Source organism: Falco biarmicus, chromosome Z (genome assembly GCF_023638135.1).
Source record: "Falco biarmicus isolate bFalBia1 chromosome Z, bFalBia1.pri, whole genome shotgun sequence".
Classification (NCBI taxonomy): Eukaryota; Metazoa; Chordata; class Aves; order Falconiformes; family Falconidae; genus Falco; species Falco biarmicus.
The window spans coordinates 54,961,567-54,980,180 of NC_079311.1; the positions used below are offsets into that span (position 1 = coordinate 54,961,567).

The following is an 18,614-nucleotide window of genomic DNA, read 5'->3' on the forward strand; positions in this document are numbered from 1 at the left end:
TTTTCATAAGCTTATGGGGAATATCAATACAACATGAAAAAGTAGGGAACAGGAAGGAACAGAATAAATAAAGAAGGAATTTTCCAGCTTCATTCATTCAAATGATCTCAGGATAGACAAAAGTGGAAAGCACATTTCTTCACCTCCTCTGCTTTTCAAAACAACTCTAAACTGCAGAGGACAGTTACGGACATAAACTGACACTAAAAAAATCAATTAACTCTTCTTCCATTAATTTAAGATCTATGTAAAAGAAAAGAAAGAAAAAAACCCAACAAACCAACCTCTCAGCACTGCTGATAACTACTGTATCCACAGCTGGGATGTGTGAACAGTACTCATAGTTTGTTTCAATGTAACTGAAACTGACCCGGCTGCCTCATCAATAGCTATGGGAATGATCCTTGTTCAGCTGTTCTCAAACCAGTTCAACACACAGTAGACAGAATTGTGCCAAAGATTTTGATGCTGTAACTATTAAATGAACGAAAGTCTTAAAATGGAAGCTTGCAGCGACTGTTATTCTACAGGTGACTACTAACACTGCTTCATAACCTCGAGCTTTAGGCTAGGGCTTCAAATAAGCAAGCTACTAAAGCAAGTTTAAGTAACCTTTCCTGTCCTACCCTGTCATACATTGCTATGCTTTTGACAACAAAGGGGACAGAAGTGTTCTTACAGCCCTATGACAATCCAGATTTGGGGGCTTTTCATGCCACAGCAAGTTTGTACTTTCACTGTTAATATTACTGAAGAAGTTTAAAAACTGCTATTCTTAGATTCAAAGTACAAATAAACCCAAAACAAAGATAATCATCTTTCAATAAATTTGAAGGCAGGGCGTGGGGCAAAGATCCACATTTCTGGAGCTACTGCTGCTTCTCAGCACTACTCCAGGCCCACCTGGAAGATTCAACCCCCTACTAAGTGATTTTTTTTTTTGCAAAATGTTCACAAAAATTCAGTGGTACATATGCAAAATAGATCGCTTCTGAAATAATGAATAAATTGGATGTTTTATGTTATTGGAGACAATAATGTCTACTTCATTTTTTCACTTCCCATTGGTCTGGACAAGCTGTGGCAGAGGTTCCAGTGTGCAATTTCTAGAATCCTATGCTATGACAAAATCTTCTGAAAGGTAATGGAGTGGAAGAGAAATGGATAACCTTGTTCATGGTAGACTGAAGTTACGCAGGCAACAAACAGGCAAGAGCAAAGAAATATTAGCATTGCTCCCTTTCTCTCAGGACACTCAGTGTATAGCCTAACAGAAAAATATTTTGAGGTACTACAGTTTATAAAGTTAATTCAGTGAAGACGTAAATCTGAACAGCCTGCATGATTTAGCATAACAAGGTAACCAGTGTTAACACTTGACTAAAAAATGTCCTGTGTCTAGTCTTTGCGATCTATTCATCAGTTATGTCTGCAGAATAAGTTGTATCTTCAATCCACAGCTGAATCCTCCTTATTAGCATGAGAAAGTCACAAATAAAAAATAATTTTTTTAAAAAAGGAAGAAGACAACTTAAAAATAGTAATCTGTCCAGGAACAGTTATATTTCATATGTTCAGAAAGCAAGACATACCTAGGCTAGACAGTGAGTAAGAAGGCACCTTATCTAACAATGCACACACCCACCACCATGCACAGACACCTATTCCTGCACAGGAATCAAAGAAGTCAGCTTTCCTGAACATGAACTAAATGGTCAGCAGAATAAACTGGTGACTGCAAAGTTGTCTACTTTACAGTATTAACTTATAATGAATTAGCATTCTGTTCTCTGCTCAAGTGGTTGTATGTTGGGGTTTTGGTGGTGTGTTTTTTTGTGCTTAGTTTTTATAATCAGTATTCTTTGCAGGAGTATTTAACGACTACAGACTATTCTACTACTAGCGATGTCACACTTAAATCTGAAAGCACAGTAACAGAGATAAGATTGATATAAGCACACTTCAAATGAGGCAGGACGTAGTGTTTGGCAATGTGATAGGAAAAGAGCACCTGTTTATAGTATGAGCAAAAAATATATTCCCAGAATATTAGCAACTATATAAATTTAGTCTAATGACTCAGCAACACCGCCTGCCTCTGGGAACAAAGCAGAGAAACACTAAAACTCAACTAGTACAATCAAGTTCACATGTCAGTTGGCCGACATGAACTAATGTGTGTATCTGCAGATATACCAATACCCACCATTATTGCATCACTGAAAACTGTAACTTCTGGAGTGACAAAGTTGGAAAACAATCAGTGTATAAAGACCTCCATTCGACCACAGAATGAGAGAAGAATTCTAAGATGCTGTTTCTTGAATTACTGAGACTATACTGACGTTAACAACAGGACCTTGGCCAGCAAGGCTATAACCTCACAGACTATGAGTGTAAGGAAACAGTAATGCAGCACACCACTTTACAGTGTGTCTGTTCCTCCAGATGCAGTAGTATCTTCCTACTCTTTCCCAAGCTGGCCAGGAACTGTAAGATGACTTTTCAAATTATATTAATAAAGCAGTATCAGATGCAGAAAACTCAGGACCTATCACTATGTCTGGATATTAGCAAGCAGTAGGAAAAAAAGCACAATACCTTCCTTTCTACAGACAACTACCATTTTAAATCTATTCTGGAATACAGTATTTCTTTCCCAAAAGAACTACACAAAAAAACCCTGCAACCACCCACAAACAACCACATACAGCCCCACCCATACCTCTTATTTCCCAACAAACACTGACTTACTATGTCATCGAAATTCAGGGAAGCACTACCAAATTGAGTTCCACATAACCTCACAGACAAGTTAAAATATTCAGTCCAGAAAATTTCATCAAAAACAGTCTGGCAATTTGTGGGACTAGGTGACCAGCCTCCCCGTCAGCTTTATGGTACACTCACTTCTAACAATAGTTACTTATATAAATATATAAACAAATTAATCCCATTCTGCTGCACAAAGATACTAAGAAGATTCCTTGAGAATACATTTGCCTGGACAGTGTTATTAAAAGAAAAGAAAGAAATATTACATGTTTACTTAATCATTCACTAAACACTCAAGGACACTTGTCATTCATAAGTTTATACATGCAAGCCAGAAACAAAAGTTATCAGGCAAATACCAGATAACCAAGCCATATCCCATTCAAGTCAGTTATGATTTCTTAATTGGGGATTAGAACACATACTAAAGCAGAAATAACTGAACAGGCATTTTATTTATGAAATTTTGCTAGCTCTTCTAATCCCACTGTCATTAAAAAAAAAAGGCATTTTTTTCCTTAGCACTGCATTTCACTTTCAGTTTTTCTTTCTCTTAATGACTGGCATGCTTCAAAAGCCCTTAATGCTTCATTAACATATTCTGAATGAAGTGACACTAAAGAGCAGCTAGATTTACTGTATCTAACACTCTTTCACTATACTAAATATCCTGAAGTACAGAAACAGATTACATCTTTCAAATGTATTTTCACAGATCACGTTATAGACACTATCAATTTCAAAATACTTTTAGACAGGGTTGTTATAAATACTTAAAAGTAAGACAACACTGTGCTTACACTACTACACAAGAGAAGCTGTAGCAATGCAATAACTGGAATTGATACCTACCCATTATCACTGTTAGAACTGTCTTGTAACATCAAGCCACTAATGACTTTAAAATCCTGTAGAAACTGCACTTAGATGAACATGAATGATCATGCAGAGTGCTGTATGATACATTACTTGGAAACAAAAAAAAAAGCTTGACAAGTAATTCACCAATTACTATCATATTAACTTGTCTACAAGTCCCAGCAGAAGCACAGCTCGTCATGGGTTATATAACATGTACAGAGACCTCCCAAAAATCACATAATCATTCCTGTAAGAACACATAACCCACTGTTTTCATCTTCAAGTGTCATCCAAAAGGGTAAGTTCATAGGTTACCTTAATCCAGCCATTACACTTGACAATCAAGCTCTTTAATCACTGACAGAAGTATGCATTTGAGCATCTTCTGTTATTTCCTTTTCCAAGAATTAAAGCAGTGCCTACATCTAGCAATAAAGATGAAAGAAACTATAATGAATGCAAAAGAGGTCTTTTAATTAACATGGTATGATGAAAAGTTAAGTGACATCAGTCTTTTATTCTGTACAGGTACTACATGCACCCTACAAATTTCTTTAACAGGAAACACATAAGGGTAAAGAGGCTCAAGTTCAGCAGAAAAACTTGTTTTGAGAGTTGTTTACAGGAGTTACGCAGAGTGTAAGTTAGTCTGAAGAAACCAAGAACCTGTAACTTCCAGCTGGGTACTCACTGAAAGCAAGCAAAGTGGACTTTAGAATTTCTCATATCCTGCATCTCAAGACTGATGTACAAACCTAACTTCATCTGCCTGCAAGAAGGCTGCTGGAATTGTAATTCCACTTAGTATTTTTACAGAACCTTTCAAACATATGTCCAACCAGTATCCAGTAATGAAAAGTCCAACTGAAAATTCAAAATCAGCTTTCAAGTACACAACAGTGAGTTTTGGGCCAATGGGACAAACTCAAGTCAAGAAAATTTCAATAATCTTTACTATATGACATTAGACATTTAGCTCATGGACTTCCACCACTCACAAAGCATACGGGGAACCTGAACATGTAATTTTATTCCAAAAGGAAAACTGTAGCCTACGCCTGGATTATCTGGTATTTGAAAAGAATGTTTCAGGACTCTGTGATATTTAAGTTCACGTATTAACCACATTCAGAGTAGTAGGTACATGGTCACTTTTTTACAATAACTGTGTACTGGAACTGTTTCCCAAGGAAGTACAGTAGTCTCAACTGCAAGAGACAAAAGCTAACTAAAAGAGAATTTAGTAGTCACCTGCATAAAGTCACTGCCTTTATATGATTTTGAATGTTTAGTATGTGCCGCCTCAGAAGTGTTTGCAGCTCCAGGAGATTCACTTCCTCCTCAAGCAACTCTAGATTCAACAGTACTTGCAGCTCCCGTAACAGGCTGCTCTGTCAAAAAATATGTTGCCTGGAGATCATCCTGCTAAGACAACCCACCTTCTTCCTGCACATGGAACACCTCCACTGCTATCAGTGACATTTTTTTAGTGATGTAGCAGTAGCTGTTCAGGGTCCACAAAGATATTCCTGACCCTGCACAATGAAACTCCACTTGGACAATCCATTATAGCAAGAGAATAAAAAGGCAAGTAACCACACCCAAACATGTTTAAGCAAGACTGCTCATTCAGCAAATTTAGTAGTTCCTTCTCACTTTTCTACACAAGACCACTTCTGAAAAGCGGGCTTGATTATACTACCTCTACATTTTAAATAAGATTTTCGGCATATACATTGTGTAGTCACAAAGACACCCTGTACATATGGTTTCCATCCTGGCACTCGATGTTTTCTCTCCTTTCATTACTGTCACTGCCATTTTTTTTAAAGATCCTAACAGACGCCAAACAGCAAAACCTATCAGTCTCATATAAAAACTAACTATAATAAAAGGTTTACTTTCCTAAATTGAAAATAACTTTAATCTTGCTTGGAGAGAAATACCAAAGAAACCCTAGGACATCTGTATTGGTACTTTTTGTCCTTTGCTCTGTAACAGGCTCCTCAATGAAAGAAAAGCTCAAATAGAAACAGACCGAGACTTTACAAACATGTTTCTTGCTTGCCACTAGAGGCACCATAATCTAAAGTTTCATATTAAAAGTCCCAGGAAGACAATCTGTTCTCCGAGATTCACATTAAATTTTTATTTCTTAATAGTTTGAACTTCATAGCTTACTGTTAAAAATAAACACAGATGCAAATGGCAGATCATGGACTCATTTCAAGAAGGAGAATTTGCTCATTGATAAAAAAAGATAAAAATCATTGCTCTGTCTTATTCACTCCCTCCTCTTAGTACTCTGTAGAATTATGGATCATGTAAGTAGGTGAAACATCTAGACAAGCAAGTTCACTGACAAGACTCTAGACTAGACCCATATCCCTCCAGAATAGAACATAGGCAGATCACAACATTTTAAAAAACAGTAACCAAACTAGTTCTTAAGTGTGTGGAGAATATGGTCCAAATTAAGACTCAGTTCTGTCCTTCTCCTCTCACGCAATTCACATTTCAAAGCAGCCTAGTATCTGAGAAAGGTTCTTCTACAGTTACAGTGACAACCAATGAGTTTGATTGTAGCACAGGGTAAATGTGCTGCTTCAACTCTCCACAAACAGCAAGTTTGGCATGCTACACAAAGCCACAGAACCTAGAAAAAAATAACAGAACCTTGTTGCTGACACTGTCTGTAATTACATCAATCTCAATACAAACACCATGATAAATGTACATTAGTCATCTGCATATTCAATCAACGAGACCAGCCTTCCTAAGAAGAAATTCACACTCTTCCTGAAGTTCAGGAATTAAGTACAGAAGCCTCAATTTTAAAGCCATGTTCTCCAATAAAACAGCATTTTTACACTGTTACTACAAAATTATTTGCAGACTCTACCAGTGATAACACATTTTACCTTTTGAAATTCTAATGCAAAAAAGATTCCAGTGTACAACACTAGTGCCAACAGGAAAACAGCTGGAAGTCAAGAGCTCTAAGAAAAGACTTCTTGATTTATTCAGATCAAGGTGAAGGCAGCCATTTGCAGTCTCAACCAATGACTTCTACAGGCTTCAAGTCTGCACCTCTTTCAAGTTAAAACTTTTTAACAATAAGTTCAGACTTCAAAGATTATTTCTTCCTTTATCAATGGATGAGATACAGAAAAAACCTGTTAATTTAGATATGACATTTTCTTCTTGGATGCAATTCTAAATCCCATTAAAGAAACATTTGCTCATTAACTTCTAGTTGGAGATGAAGTCAGAGCAGTAAGGTTTCTCTCTCCTGCAGTTCTCAGGAGTCTTCTAATTAAGTAAATAGAAGTTTATGGTGTCTTCTGGCTGATATTCAGGATTAACTGATGCTTTGGTAACAAAAAAAAAAAAAAAGTATGCCAAAATATAAAGCTGCACTGACATTCTTAGAAGCATGGAAACACTCAGTTCATCTCTGTGCTGATCAGATGAGTGCTCAACTAACTCATGTATGATGGTATGGGCTTCTATAGCACACGGTAATAAATTTAGCAACAGCAGAGCCAAGGAGAGCAAATGACTAACTGTGATTTTTAAGAATACCTGTAATGAAGAACTGGTTATTATCTGAACCTTCCATAATCAACAACAAAAGTCTAAAAAAAGAAATACATGCAATAGCCAAGTATGTCAAGGAAGCTATTTTTACATGATTTAACAGTTAAATGATTAGGAATAGAGATCCAGTTAACAGCTTTTAAAGAAGAGAATCATGCCATAATTTCCATCAATATAAATTATACAAACATTTGATCGCACTTCATCACTGGAAATCCTCATCATCTAGTTGTCAGTGTAGAAACCATTTTGCGTGATGGAGCCCAGCTTTCCTGGAGATGCCTGCTCATGGGATGCAGCAAATGAACTCCTTGTTTTGCTTTGCTCATATGCATAGGTTTTGCTCTACCTGTTAAACTGTCTTTACTGCAACCTGATACAAGAATTGTTTACTTTAAAGAAAACAGGAAAGAACCTGAAAAACAGAGGATGTTAATCAGCCCTTACAGTTACCATGACATGGCCTTGGGAGAAGGAATAGACACCAGAAATAGATGAAGCTAAGAAATAACCAAATAAACTCAAGGAGAACCAAATGGTTCATGAAACCAAACAGAAAATTACTTGGAACCACATGTGAACTACCTCGATTAGTATATTAAAAGATCCACCCTCGAGCAAAGAGAGACCCCTGCTAACCAAGCCAAGCCACCTCCCCACAGAATGTGCCCAGTAAAAAGAAAGAACGCTGTACCTTTAAATGGAGACGCTCGTGAGAACCAGCGAGAACCAAGTGTGACTAAATCTAAACAACTGTTCAAAGTGTGTAAAATGTTTTAGCATGCATTAGGAGGTGCTCTAGCTTTATGGATCTACCACCCAGCACCCATCTCTGCGCAAACATGCAGTAAACAAGTACCTCAGCTCTCTGTGTGGATCTGCTCTTGCACACCAGGTGAAGAACTCAGATTTGGGACAAATCCATGAGCTTCCCCACTTTTACCAGCCTGATTCTCTCCCCCATCGCACCGGAGGGGAGTGAGCAAGCAGCTGTGCGGGGCTTAGCTGCTGACTGAGGTTAAACCACTGCAGCCATGCATCAGGTGTGTTCTGCATCTAAGGGTTTGTGGTTGTTGGTTTTTTTAATATAAAAAGGAACAGTTTTCAAGAGCTTCCAGATTAATTAAAATAGTAAAATTGCTAGATTATCTTAACTAGATTGCACAAATATACATGCCACAAAATATAGCCTTAAAGCTGGCCGCAATTTCTTTCAGGTTATATTATGTTTTTCCAGCTTCTTAATACTGAAGTCATGCATACAGAACAGTATGAAGTATTCTGTTTTCACATGTATTTCAGCTTTTCCTTGAGTTTGTTAGATGCTTTGAATAACAAAGATAATGGTACCACGGACTGATAGGTTGCATTAGTAGCTTGACAGTAAAAATTTAAAAAGAAGCTGATTTCAGTAATCTTCTGCAATCATATAAAAAACTTGCTAACAGGGCTACCAAACCTACTGCCAGATAAGTTCAAAGTATACTTCATGAATGTTTTGGTCATTCTGGAATGCAGCCTGATCATATCTGCCCTGAAGACTCCAGAAGACTCTCTCTTGTCAAGCTACACAGCTACTTGCTACCAGCCTCAACAAAGAATAGCTATCACTTCCTTCCCAAGACTTCTTCAAACTATTTCTCCAAAACGTAAAACTTAACTGCTCCAGTTGAAGATTTCTCACACCCAGAATCTGCCTGAAGCATATGGGGTTTGGACAGCTTCAGCTGAAAATGTTTACAATTTTCCAAATAAAATAAAGCTGAGAAAAGATTGTGTTAAGTAACTTTTTTTTTTTTATGACTAGGTTTAGCACTCCCATTTTTCGGGAAAGACACCACAAATAATCCTTTTCTATCCTTTTCTATTTCCAGAGGAAATTCACCCAGGCTGGAAATATTTAAGGCGGCATTAAACACAGTTTACAAACCTAAAGCTTAAAAGCTTGAACTTCACACAAGATTCTATCCACTACTCACGTGCCAGTCCAAGTCAGCAAAAGTTAGAGGTATCATGTAGGAAAGGCTATAGGTAAATCAAGGCATATCCTATTGCCAGATTTGTAACTCCGTGTTTCACTGAGGCTGCTATATCACAAGGATGCACTCATGAAGAACTAAAGCTCATCCACTCCTCCTACATGTACTGTCTCAGTAAATCCACAGAAATTAAACCCGTGAGCATTACAAACTAAAGAGTCAACCTGCACAACTACGTAACACGATGCATACTACCATACATTTTTGTGCATAAAAGCAGAACTGTGTTTCTTCCAGTGAAGTAAGCCTGACTTCCAACTTTCACATCAAGTAAATAAATGGCTTCAATACTTTCACATCTACCTGCTGACTTGAGTCTCCCATGAAACAGGTTTGGAGTGTCTCCCTCACCAACAAGATTAATGACTTCAAAAGCAATTCCAGTCACTGCCTTTTTACATACACTGGCAAGAAACACTTGGACTCCAACATCCTTCTTCCCTGACTCTGGTAAGCACTACGGTAAAGCCACTTGAGATAATGGTTTCTTCAGCAACAGCCATTTACAAGTTTCCACTGAGTTCAAATTCCAGCAGGGTGGGAGAGGATGATGGAAGAAGCCGACACAAGATTTTATTGGTTTCTATATTCTATAAACCATACATCTTGCTGAAATACAACAGTGCGCAAGTTTTGTTCTATGTGAAACATAACTTGGTATTAATATCCCTACAGTCTTCTGGACAACCTTAAGTTCTCTGGCAAGTTTTCAAACTTAAACTTCAACACCTTCTCCTCTAGTCCAATTACAGAGGTGTTTAAGGCTTTTGAAAAATTTGAGTATCCTTGGGAACGTTGAGACCAGCACACTGGTGACCCTGATCCTATTGCTGGGAATGCTGAATGTGGTTCAAACCTTGCTGTGAATTAAGCAAGTAGCTGCGGCTATTCCAGAATCCACAACAAGCACTACAGCTACTCAAACCCATTCATGGGATTGCTTTTGCTCGAGGATCTGTGTGCACTTTGTGGGTAATGAGTAAGGATGGGGAAATTGGATGTGTGCCTCAAGGGGATTTGGTTTTGGATGAAAACAGCCAATGTATGATGTTAATGGCTAGACACTATCGTATACTGACACTTCTATATGTCCACCACTGCACTGGGCACCTTGCAGTGCCGGTCTCTGCCATTCCTGATTCAGAGATCTGAACCTGACTCTCTCCTGATTGCCACATCAATGAAAAATTAACTTGAACTTTTAACAAAACTGGATCAGCACAACTGTAACTGATGGCTTCAAGATACAACAACCCAACAGCTCGCACCACCTTTCTTGCCCTGAAAAACTGTTATAACACATGTAGCCCAGTATCATGGACTAAATGAACTCAACAGATTTTTTAGAGGGAGAGTCCATAGACTAAAGGAATGATATCTGTGTGTTTATATTAAAAGACAGGAAAGGTGACAACATATCGGAAAGCATAGCATGACATAAATTGTATGGAATGACAGCTGGATACTATCCTGGTTTCGGTTGGGATAGTTGATCTTCTTAGTAGCTGGTGTGGTGCTGTGTTTTGGATTTGGTGTGAGAATAATGTTGACAGCAACAACTAAAAACATCAGTATGTTAAGTAATGTTTATACTAAGTCAAGGACTTTTCAGTTTTTCAGGCCCTGCAAGCACAAAGCCTGGAGGGGCACAAGAAATTGTGAGGGGACACAGCCAGGACAGTTGACCCAAACTAGCCAAAAGGATATTATTCCATACCATAAAACACCATGCTCAGCATACAAACTGGTGGGAGTTGGCTGGAGGGGACCAATCACTGCTTGAGGACTGGCTGGGCATCAGCCAACAGGTGATGAGCAATTGTATTGTGCATCACTTGGGTTTTTTCCCTTCCCTTTGGATTTTTACTTCTCCTTTTCATCATCATCTTATTTTATTTATTTATATATTATTATATATAGTATATATTATATTTATTTTATATTATTAAATTGGTTTTATCTCAGCCCTTGAGTTTTACCCTTTTTCCCCCAATTCTCCTCCCCATCCCATTGCAGGGGGGACAGGGCAGGGAGCAAGTGAGCAGCTGCCTAGTACTTAGCTGCCAGCTTGGAAAAAAATGAGCAGGTGTTGTAGTTTAACCCAACACTGTTACTGAAAGCTAGAAATCTCACAATGACTATAGCTTGGTCCTACAGAAAATCTGCTTTATTAGGTCAAGATGCCAAGAATTTGTTTACTATGTCTCCTTCACTTTCACGAATGAAACTGAGAATTTCTTTTCTCATCAAGAAATGCTATGTAGTCCAATTAGGACAGGGAGAGAGTATGCTGTCAGAAGACAGACTGTCCTGTGTTGCTTTTCTGTATTTTAGAAGAACTCCACACAATGCATTTGAATTTACAAGTTTACTCACAGTTAATACTTAACAACACAAACCATTAGATGAGAATAGTCTATGGTGGAGAAGGTTAAGATACAATTTATTCCAACATAAGGAAATACTTGTGTCCCTTCAAGAAACTCCTTCCAGCCAATGATCCAACTTCTTCAACAACGAAAGCAAGAGACATCACTGCAGGTTTCTATGTTCAGTTAGACCTCTCTGCAGACTCAGCTATTGCACAGTAGAGAACTATGCATACACTACTATTTCCTTTCCTCAGAAAGTTCTACTTTGATCTACAGAATGACTTGACTTCTTTGTCTGCAGAAGTGTGGATCCCCAGACTCCAGGATGTCCTCACAGACCAGATGAAGTTAGAGTAATACTGTCTTGCTCACTCTTCAGTGCCACATGTGCCTGGCTGCAAAAGTTGAAAACCGGAAACCAGTCTGTTTAACCAAGTAGTACTCTTCCTGGTTTTACAAGGAAATAAAAAAAAAACACCAACCCACAAACCAGTAATACAAAGTACTACATTAATCACAGCACTAGGTTTTCATCAGTAGTTTCAGGTAATTTTAACCCTTTAGGAACAGGAGCGTGAAGTAGTGCCCACTTAAGGTCCTGCATTTCCACCTGAAGATCAGACAACAGGAAATTACAGTTTACCACATCTACTACAGGAACTGGACACAGACATCCCTAAAGAACTGCTAAGTAACATCTCTAGCTCAAAATGTTAGTTGAAGCTGTTCTCGATGGCAAGCTAAGAACATTGTTATTGAAATTGCTGAAATTCAGCCCATAAGCAGTGACTCACTGAGGTTTCTGTATCCCTACAACCTCATATGCCTCCCATTTCTAGGAGGTTATTTACCCAGTCTTCTGGCAACCACCACGTACTAGGTTCCAGTATTTCTAGAAGTTCAGAGAAACTACAGCAAGCAGTACTCTCCAGCAAGATCACAGTTCTACCAGCAGACTGTAGAGATTTAACCATACTGAGTACTAACCAGATAAAATAGGAAAAGAGTTTGGAGTAGATTTTTTTACCAACACAAGCAGGAATCTTCCATTTTTCCATGTTTCCATCACACTATGCTGCTTTCTATTGGCATCCCATTTAATTGAAATGCCCTTTTGTAATCTATTTTTATCATAGCCCTGAGAGAGTTGAAGTTGTTTAGTTTCCTTTGCTCATGTCTCTCAACATCCAGTTGTACTTGTGCAAGACCAATCCTGCTGACCTTTTTTCCACTTACTAGCACTAAGGGACCAGAAAGGCAATCCATAACCATCAAGGAAACTTCAGAATTAATTATGGTAATTGCAAGAAAATAGACATAAATGGCAACTGAAGCTGTAAAAAAGAACTCCCTAACTCTTCACTGAACACAATCTCAACTACGTCCTGAACTGGATAAACCAAGTACTAAGTTCACAAATGCTGCTCATGTAGGCAACTTAATCTATAGTATTTCACTATTCTGCTTTCTCAAGCAAGACATCTGTTAACTAAAATGTCAAGCTAATTGGTCTGGCCACTGACAGACTGCATAGAAAAGCACAACTCACTACAGGCACGGTCTTCCCTGCTTCTTGGGTAAACCTTGTGTCCCACACTGCACTGAAACAGGTGGTGTGCTGGCACAGCAGCACAAAGCTAAAGAGGTTACACAACCTCAAGACCAATGTTCCTTGATTTGGTCCTTTCAGCACAACATGAGGTTGTTTGTAATGGTCTTGATGGACTCCTAACAAATGCTCACTCTCACGCACCTATAAAACACAAAAATCTACTAATTTGCTATTGGGTTCACAACCTAGGCTTAGCATCTAGCCACTAACGCTTACCTCCTAGTCATAGTTAAATTTCTATTTTTTACTTTTTTTTTCCACCCTTGTTTGTAAAGACACACACTTGGGTCTCTCTTGAGGCAGAAATCTCACTGCCTTGCGTTGCTCCGTTTAGGCGAACACTGCAACACACATCTGTGGTAAGAAGGTGCACCTTAAGAGACACTCTCCCTGAAACACACCACACATCCAGTATCTTTCTTGTCAGGTCACAGCTGTGCCTCTCAACGACTCAAGCGCCTCGTTTACGTAAGGCAGCTTGAAAGGTTACACCCCTCAGCAACAAAAATACGACCCGAGGCAATATACTCGGAGCAGAACGTACTTGGCACCGGAGGGAGGGTATCAGCTCGCAGCGGGCTTTCAGCCAGCCACCCCGGTGACGACGATGCCCGGTCGGGGTGAAGCGCCCCTCCACACGGCCAGCAGCCGCCCCCAGCCCGCCCGCCCCCCGCGCACAAGTTGTGCCCGCGCAAACTAACCCCACGCCGCCGCCCCCCGGCCCGGCCGCCACGGGCTCGCCCCCGGCCCCCCTGCGGCGAGGCGGTGGGAGAGGACCACAGCCGGCGGGCCCCGAAAACCGTTACTCCGCCGCGCCGGGGGCACGGGCGCGCCGCACCGAGCCCGCAGCGGGCACCGCCGGCGCATCGCACCGCACCGCCCCTCCCCGCCACGTGTGGGCCCGGCGGCGGCGCTCCGCCGTGGAAACCGCCCGTGGGGCAGCCGCGCCACACGCTTCCCGCCCGCCCCGCCGAGGCGGTGGCAGGGCGGGCGGAGGGGAACGGACGCTCCGCTCCCGCGGTCGGGGCGGAGAAAGGCGAGCGGAGGGGCTTGCCCGCAGCCCCCCGGCCGTCTGTCACTTAGGTACGATAAAGGCAGGGGCCGGGGGAGGAGCCTCCCGCGGTTCAGGTGGGAAAACAAACACACAAAGGGGCCTCGCCGGCACCCGCTCGCCCTCGGGGAAAAAGGCGGGCAGGAGGGCGCGGGCAAAGCCAGCGCGGGGTCCCAGAGCCTCCGGACGCCCGGTCTCCCCCCTGCCCCCTAACTTCCCTCTAGGCCCGACGGGACGGGAGTAAACAAAAGCCGGAGCCAGAGGACGACACATGGGTGGAGACGGGGACATCCGCGCCGGCCCGCAACAAAGGGCCGAGGCCGGGAGGGGACGCGTGGAGCAGGGGGGAAGCCCCCAACCGCCCGCACCCCCGCCGCCCGGCTAAGGGCGTTCCCGCCTCACCTGCTTGCCCCGGTAGAAGAGGCGCTGGCGGTCGGGGCTCACGCGGAAGGTCTCCTGGATCTTCTCCCGCAGGCACTCGATCTTGGTAAGGCGGCTCAGGTCGTCGATGGTCTGGGTCTCGGTGCCGTCTATAGTGCGGACCTGGATCCACATGGTGCGCTCCCTGCCACTCGCTCGGCCGGCCGCGGGGAAGGGAGGGAAGCCTGGGGCACGGGTGGCAAAGGGCTCCGCTCCCCGGGAGCGCCTCTGCGGCGTGCGAGGGAGAAGAAGAGGGGGCCGGGCGCTTCCCCCGCTCTTTGTCTGGCTCGGTGGGGCAGGATTTTCAAATGCCGCGGAACAGACACGAGCCTCCCCGCCCGCCGGGCCGCCGTCCTCGCTCGGAGGGGGAAGGAGGGGGAAGGAGACCCGAGCCGGTCCCCGCCGCTTCCCGATGGCCCGCGCTGCACGCCCCCCGAGGCGGCACAAGGCGAGGCGGAGTCTGGCGGGAACCGCCGCAGCCCGGTCTAACGGGCGCCGCCGGGAGCCATCTCCCGACTCCGGGGAGTGTTTACCAGGCGCCGCCGCTCTCACATGGAGGTCACGGCGCCAACGCTGATCTCGCGAGAGCCCCCGGCCTCGGCCGTAAAGAGACAACAACACCGGGGCGGAGAGAGCGCGGCGAGCGGCCGCCACCACGCCCCCTCCCCCGCGCTCGCGCCGGCCGCCCTCTCGCCGCATTCGGCACGGCGCGCGGCCCCGCCCACGCGCCCGCGAGCTCCGCCCCGGGCCCCGCCCCCCGCGCGCTGCCCGCACGCCGCGCGGTCGCGGGCCGGCGGCGGGCGCCAGGTCTGCGGCGGGGGGAGGGGCTGGCGCGCGCCGGGGGAGCGGGAGCTGGCGTCGCCATGGCTGCGGCGGGGGCGCGGTGCGGCCGGCCGCCTCTCGGGGCGGGAGCCTGCTGCAGGCCTGCGGCCCAACGCGGCCCGCGAGCCGCCGGCGGAACGGTGCCCGCTCCCTGACACCCGCGCCCCGGCGCTTCCACGGGCGTCAAACGTCCGCGCGGCCCGGTGTAGCTCTGCCGGAAAAGCTGGGAGTAGGCCGGGCTGCGCCCCTCCCGTTAGAAATGAAAACACGGGGCAGACTACGAAAGGCGAGCCTCGTTTGTGCTTCGAATCTGGTACGGGCTTGACTTTCTGTATTTCTGTAAATCGGGTAATTCTGCAAATTAACGTCAGAAAAATCTGGATTCACCATGCTGTTGTGGGCAAGCCCTGGCAGGCAGCCGGGCCCCACTCGGGCACTCTGTCACTCCCTCGCAGCCAGGTGGGAGTCAGGAGGGCAAAAGTGAGAAAACGCTGGTCAAGATAAAAGATGGTTCAACAAGTAAAGCAAAACCTGTGCACACAAGCAAAGCAAAATAAGGAACCAATGCAGTACTTCACTTCAGCAGGTAGATGTTCAGCCATTTCTAGGAAACCGGAGCTTTGTCGCATCTAAAGATTACGCATCTAAAGGTTACGTAGGAAGACAAAGTGTCGTAAACCCTAATGTCCCACCCTTCCTCCTTCCCCCAGGTTTTATTGCTGAGCATGCTATGGTATGATTTGGGGTCAGCTGTCCCAGCTGCATCCCTTCCTAGCTTCTTGCATGCCCCCAGCCTGCTCGCTGGTGGGGCAGTGTCAAAAAACAAAATGTCCTTGATCAGCACCATAGCAACTGCTCTGAAGAAAATTCACTCCATCCCAGCCAAAACCAGTACACATGAATACTGGTAAAATGCTATAGAAATGTGTCTGATATAGGGCTTGCTAGAAACAAGGAGATGCAATAATGGATGGCTTTGGGAGGAATTCTGAGCAGCTTTATTGTCTAAGACTTTGGCAGCTGGATTAAAACACAGATTACAAGATCCGGATGACACCTGTTTTAGCTTTTTTGTACCAGGTTTTGTAAATACCACTGGCAGGGTGTTGTGTCAGGGGAAGAAACAGATCACAACCAACAGTTACTAGAACTCTGTTTATTAATTAGATTTACTATTAACCGGAGATGACTATTTGCATTGTACATGCAGGTGCTGCCTCACACAGTGCACACACTTGTGGTCACCCAACTGAAGCAGCAGTGGAGAGGGCAACCCCAGTAGCTCACTCAGGAGCCGGGCCTCGTACCCACACTCCAGGGGTCTGCAGCCAGCTGTGCACAGTCACACACAGGGTCCCTTCTTTCAGCAGGTGTGCTTATATACACTGCTCCGTGGTCTTTGTCCACCTGCAGCAGCTGCTGCCTTCTTGCATGTGGTGTGGGTTACATGACCCATCATGGGTGCAGTGTGTGCTGGGGACAGGTTCAGCAGCCCCTTGGTACCCCCGTCTTACCAGTTTTTGATCCAAGACCACTGTGAGTTCTTGGGAGGCTTTCAGATGCTGTCTCCCAGCATGTATTTTTCCCCTTTTCATCCTGATGTTGTCTGGTAACTATTTTTCCAACCACACACAGAGGCACCTATAAAGCCCACTTGCACAAACACGGCTTTTAAGACACAGTACGGTAGCAAAGTTTCCTGTATTTTCCTTTCAGGGCTGAGAAATCCCACTGCAGTTTTGAGTGAGTTACTTAAGGCTTAATTTTGGGATATTGAGCATGTGCAAAGGCAGCTGAACAATTCCAAATTTCTTAATTATTCTGTTAATCTGTTCCTTTTCTCTTCATCCTTGCAAATCTATCTCTGCTTTTGTGGTAGCACACAGCTTTCTTTACTGCCGCTGTTACAGCATTTCACCAAATGGCCATTTGCACAAATTCAGAGTTTAGTTTTCATTTTGTCAGTAGTAACACAGTCTCAAACGCAAAGACTCTACTACACATGACCTTTTGTGATCTGTTGGCCACAGCCTTCTTGGCTTCACTGAAACATTCAGTGATTATTTAACACAGAGGTGTACAGTAAGCATGTGGTTTAATTGTCCTATCTGAAAAAAAGGATAAATGAAGCTGTCTTCAGCTTTACCTTTGTTACACTCCACCTCTACAGTAAAAGGAGCATAGTCTCACTATAAGCCCATTTCCAGAATACAGCCTTTCTGTTGAAGCGAGCAGTAGAATGTGTCTTGCAACGGGGAAGAAAGATCTGAAATAATTCTGACATGGGGTATGTTTTACCACCTTAGGGAGAATAGCATCAGTTTGTGCTAGGGAGAATTTATAGGATAGACTTCCTAGAAGAGAAGACATTCTTTGATACGAGGAAAGAAAATGAAAAAGCATCACATTGTTATACCACTATACCTGGAAATATTTTGTCTAGCTGGGATTGTAAAGGAGATCAGGTTGCTGGCACACAAGTGACTGGTTAGAAGGAGCAGTTAGCTGTGGAGTAATTATAGGTGGTTTGTTTCATAACATGCAGTATGTGCTGGAAACTATAATATAAAGCGAAAAAATTGTATAAAAATTCTCAACAAGGACTCTGAAAGCAAGTGTGAAAGTGGACAGTTATTGCAGAGGTTAGAGAAAAAGAAAGCTTGATATTTAGAAAGCAATAACATCCTCTTTGGGATATGGTTATGCTGATGAGGAAGTTAAGTATTGGTAAAGGAGAAACTGAGTAGCATAGTACACGTGATGGACTGGGGTGATGGTAGCAGAAGAATTACTAGAATTGTCAAAAAAAGTGGAATCATTCACCTGGTGTGCAAAAGCCAGTTGACATACAGAGTCAAGGTATTTCTTTATTACAGATTTGCGCAAAGCTGGGAGCTAGGTGGTATTCCACAAAGCAAGCCCAAAACTGAGAAGAACATTTATACAGTCTAGTTATACATACATGTTTTCGAACCTCTACCTAAAAGATACTATTTATTGGTAATTAGTTTTTCACTGTAGCTTTCTATTGGTCTGTATATCTCACACTTCAGTTTAAAGTT

General features: G+C 43.2%; 1 protein-coding gene across 4 annotated transcripts in view; it reads right to left on the reverse strand.

Annotated features, from left to right (window-relative positions):
* UHRF2 (ubiquitin like with PHD and ring finger domains 2) overlaps window positions 1–15,353 on the reverse strand; it is a 96,831-nt gene extending 81,478 nt beyond the window's left edge. The window contains exon 1 of one of the 4 annotated variants that reach the window (XM_056325140.1): window positions 14,713–15,353. In XM_056325140.1, coding sequence (XP_056181115.1) covers window positions 14,713–14,865 — 153 coding nt within the window. In that variant the 5' untranslated portion in view covers window positions 14,866–15,353. The remainder of the gene's footprint in view (window positions 1–14,712) is intronic. The other 3 variants (XM_056325139.1, XM_056325142.1, XM_056325141.1) reach the window with 3 other exon arrangements.
* Between the last annotated feature and the right edge of the window lie 3,261 nt (window positions 15,354–18,614).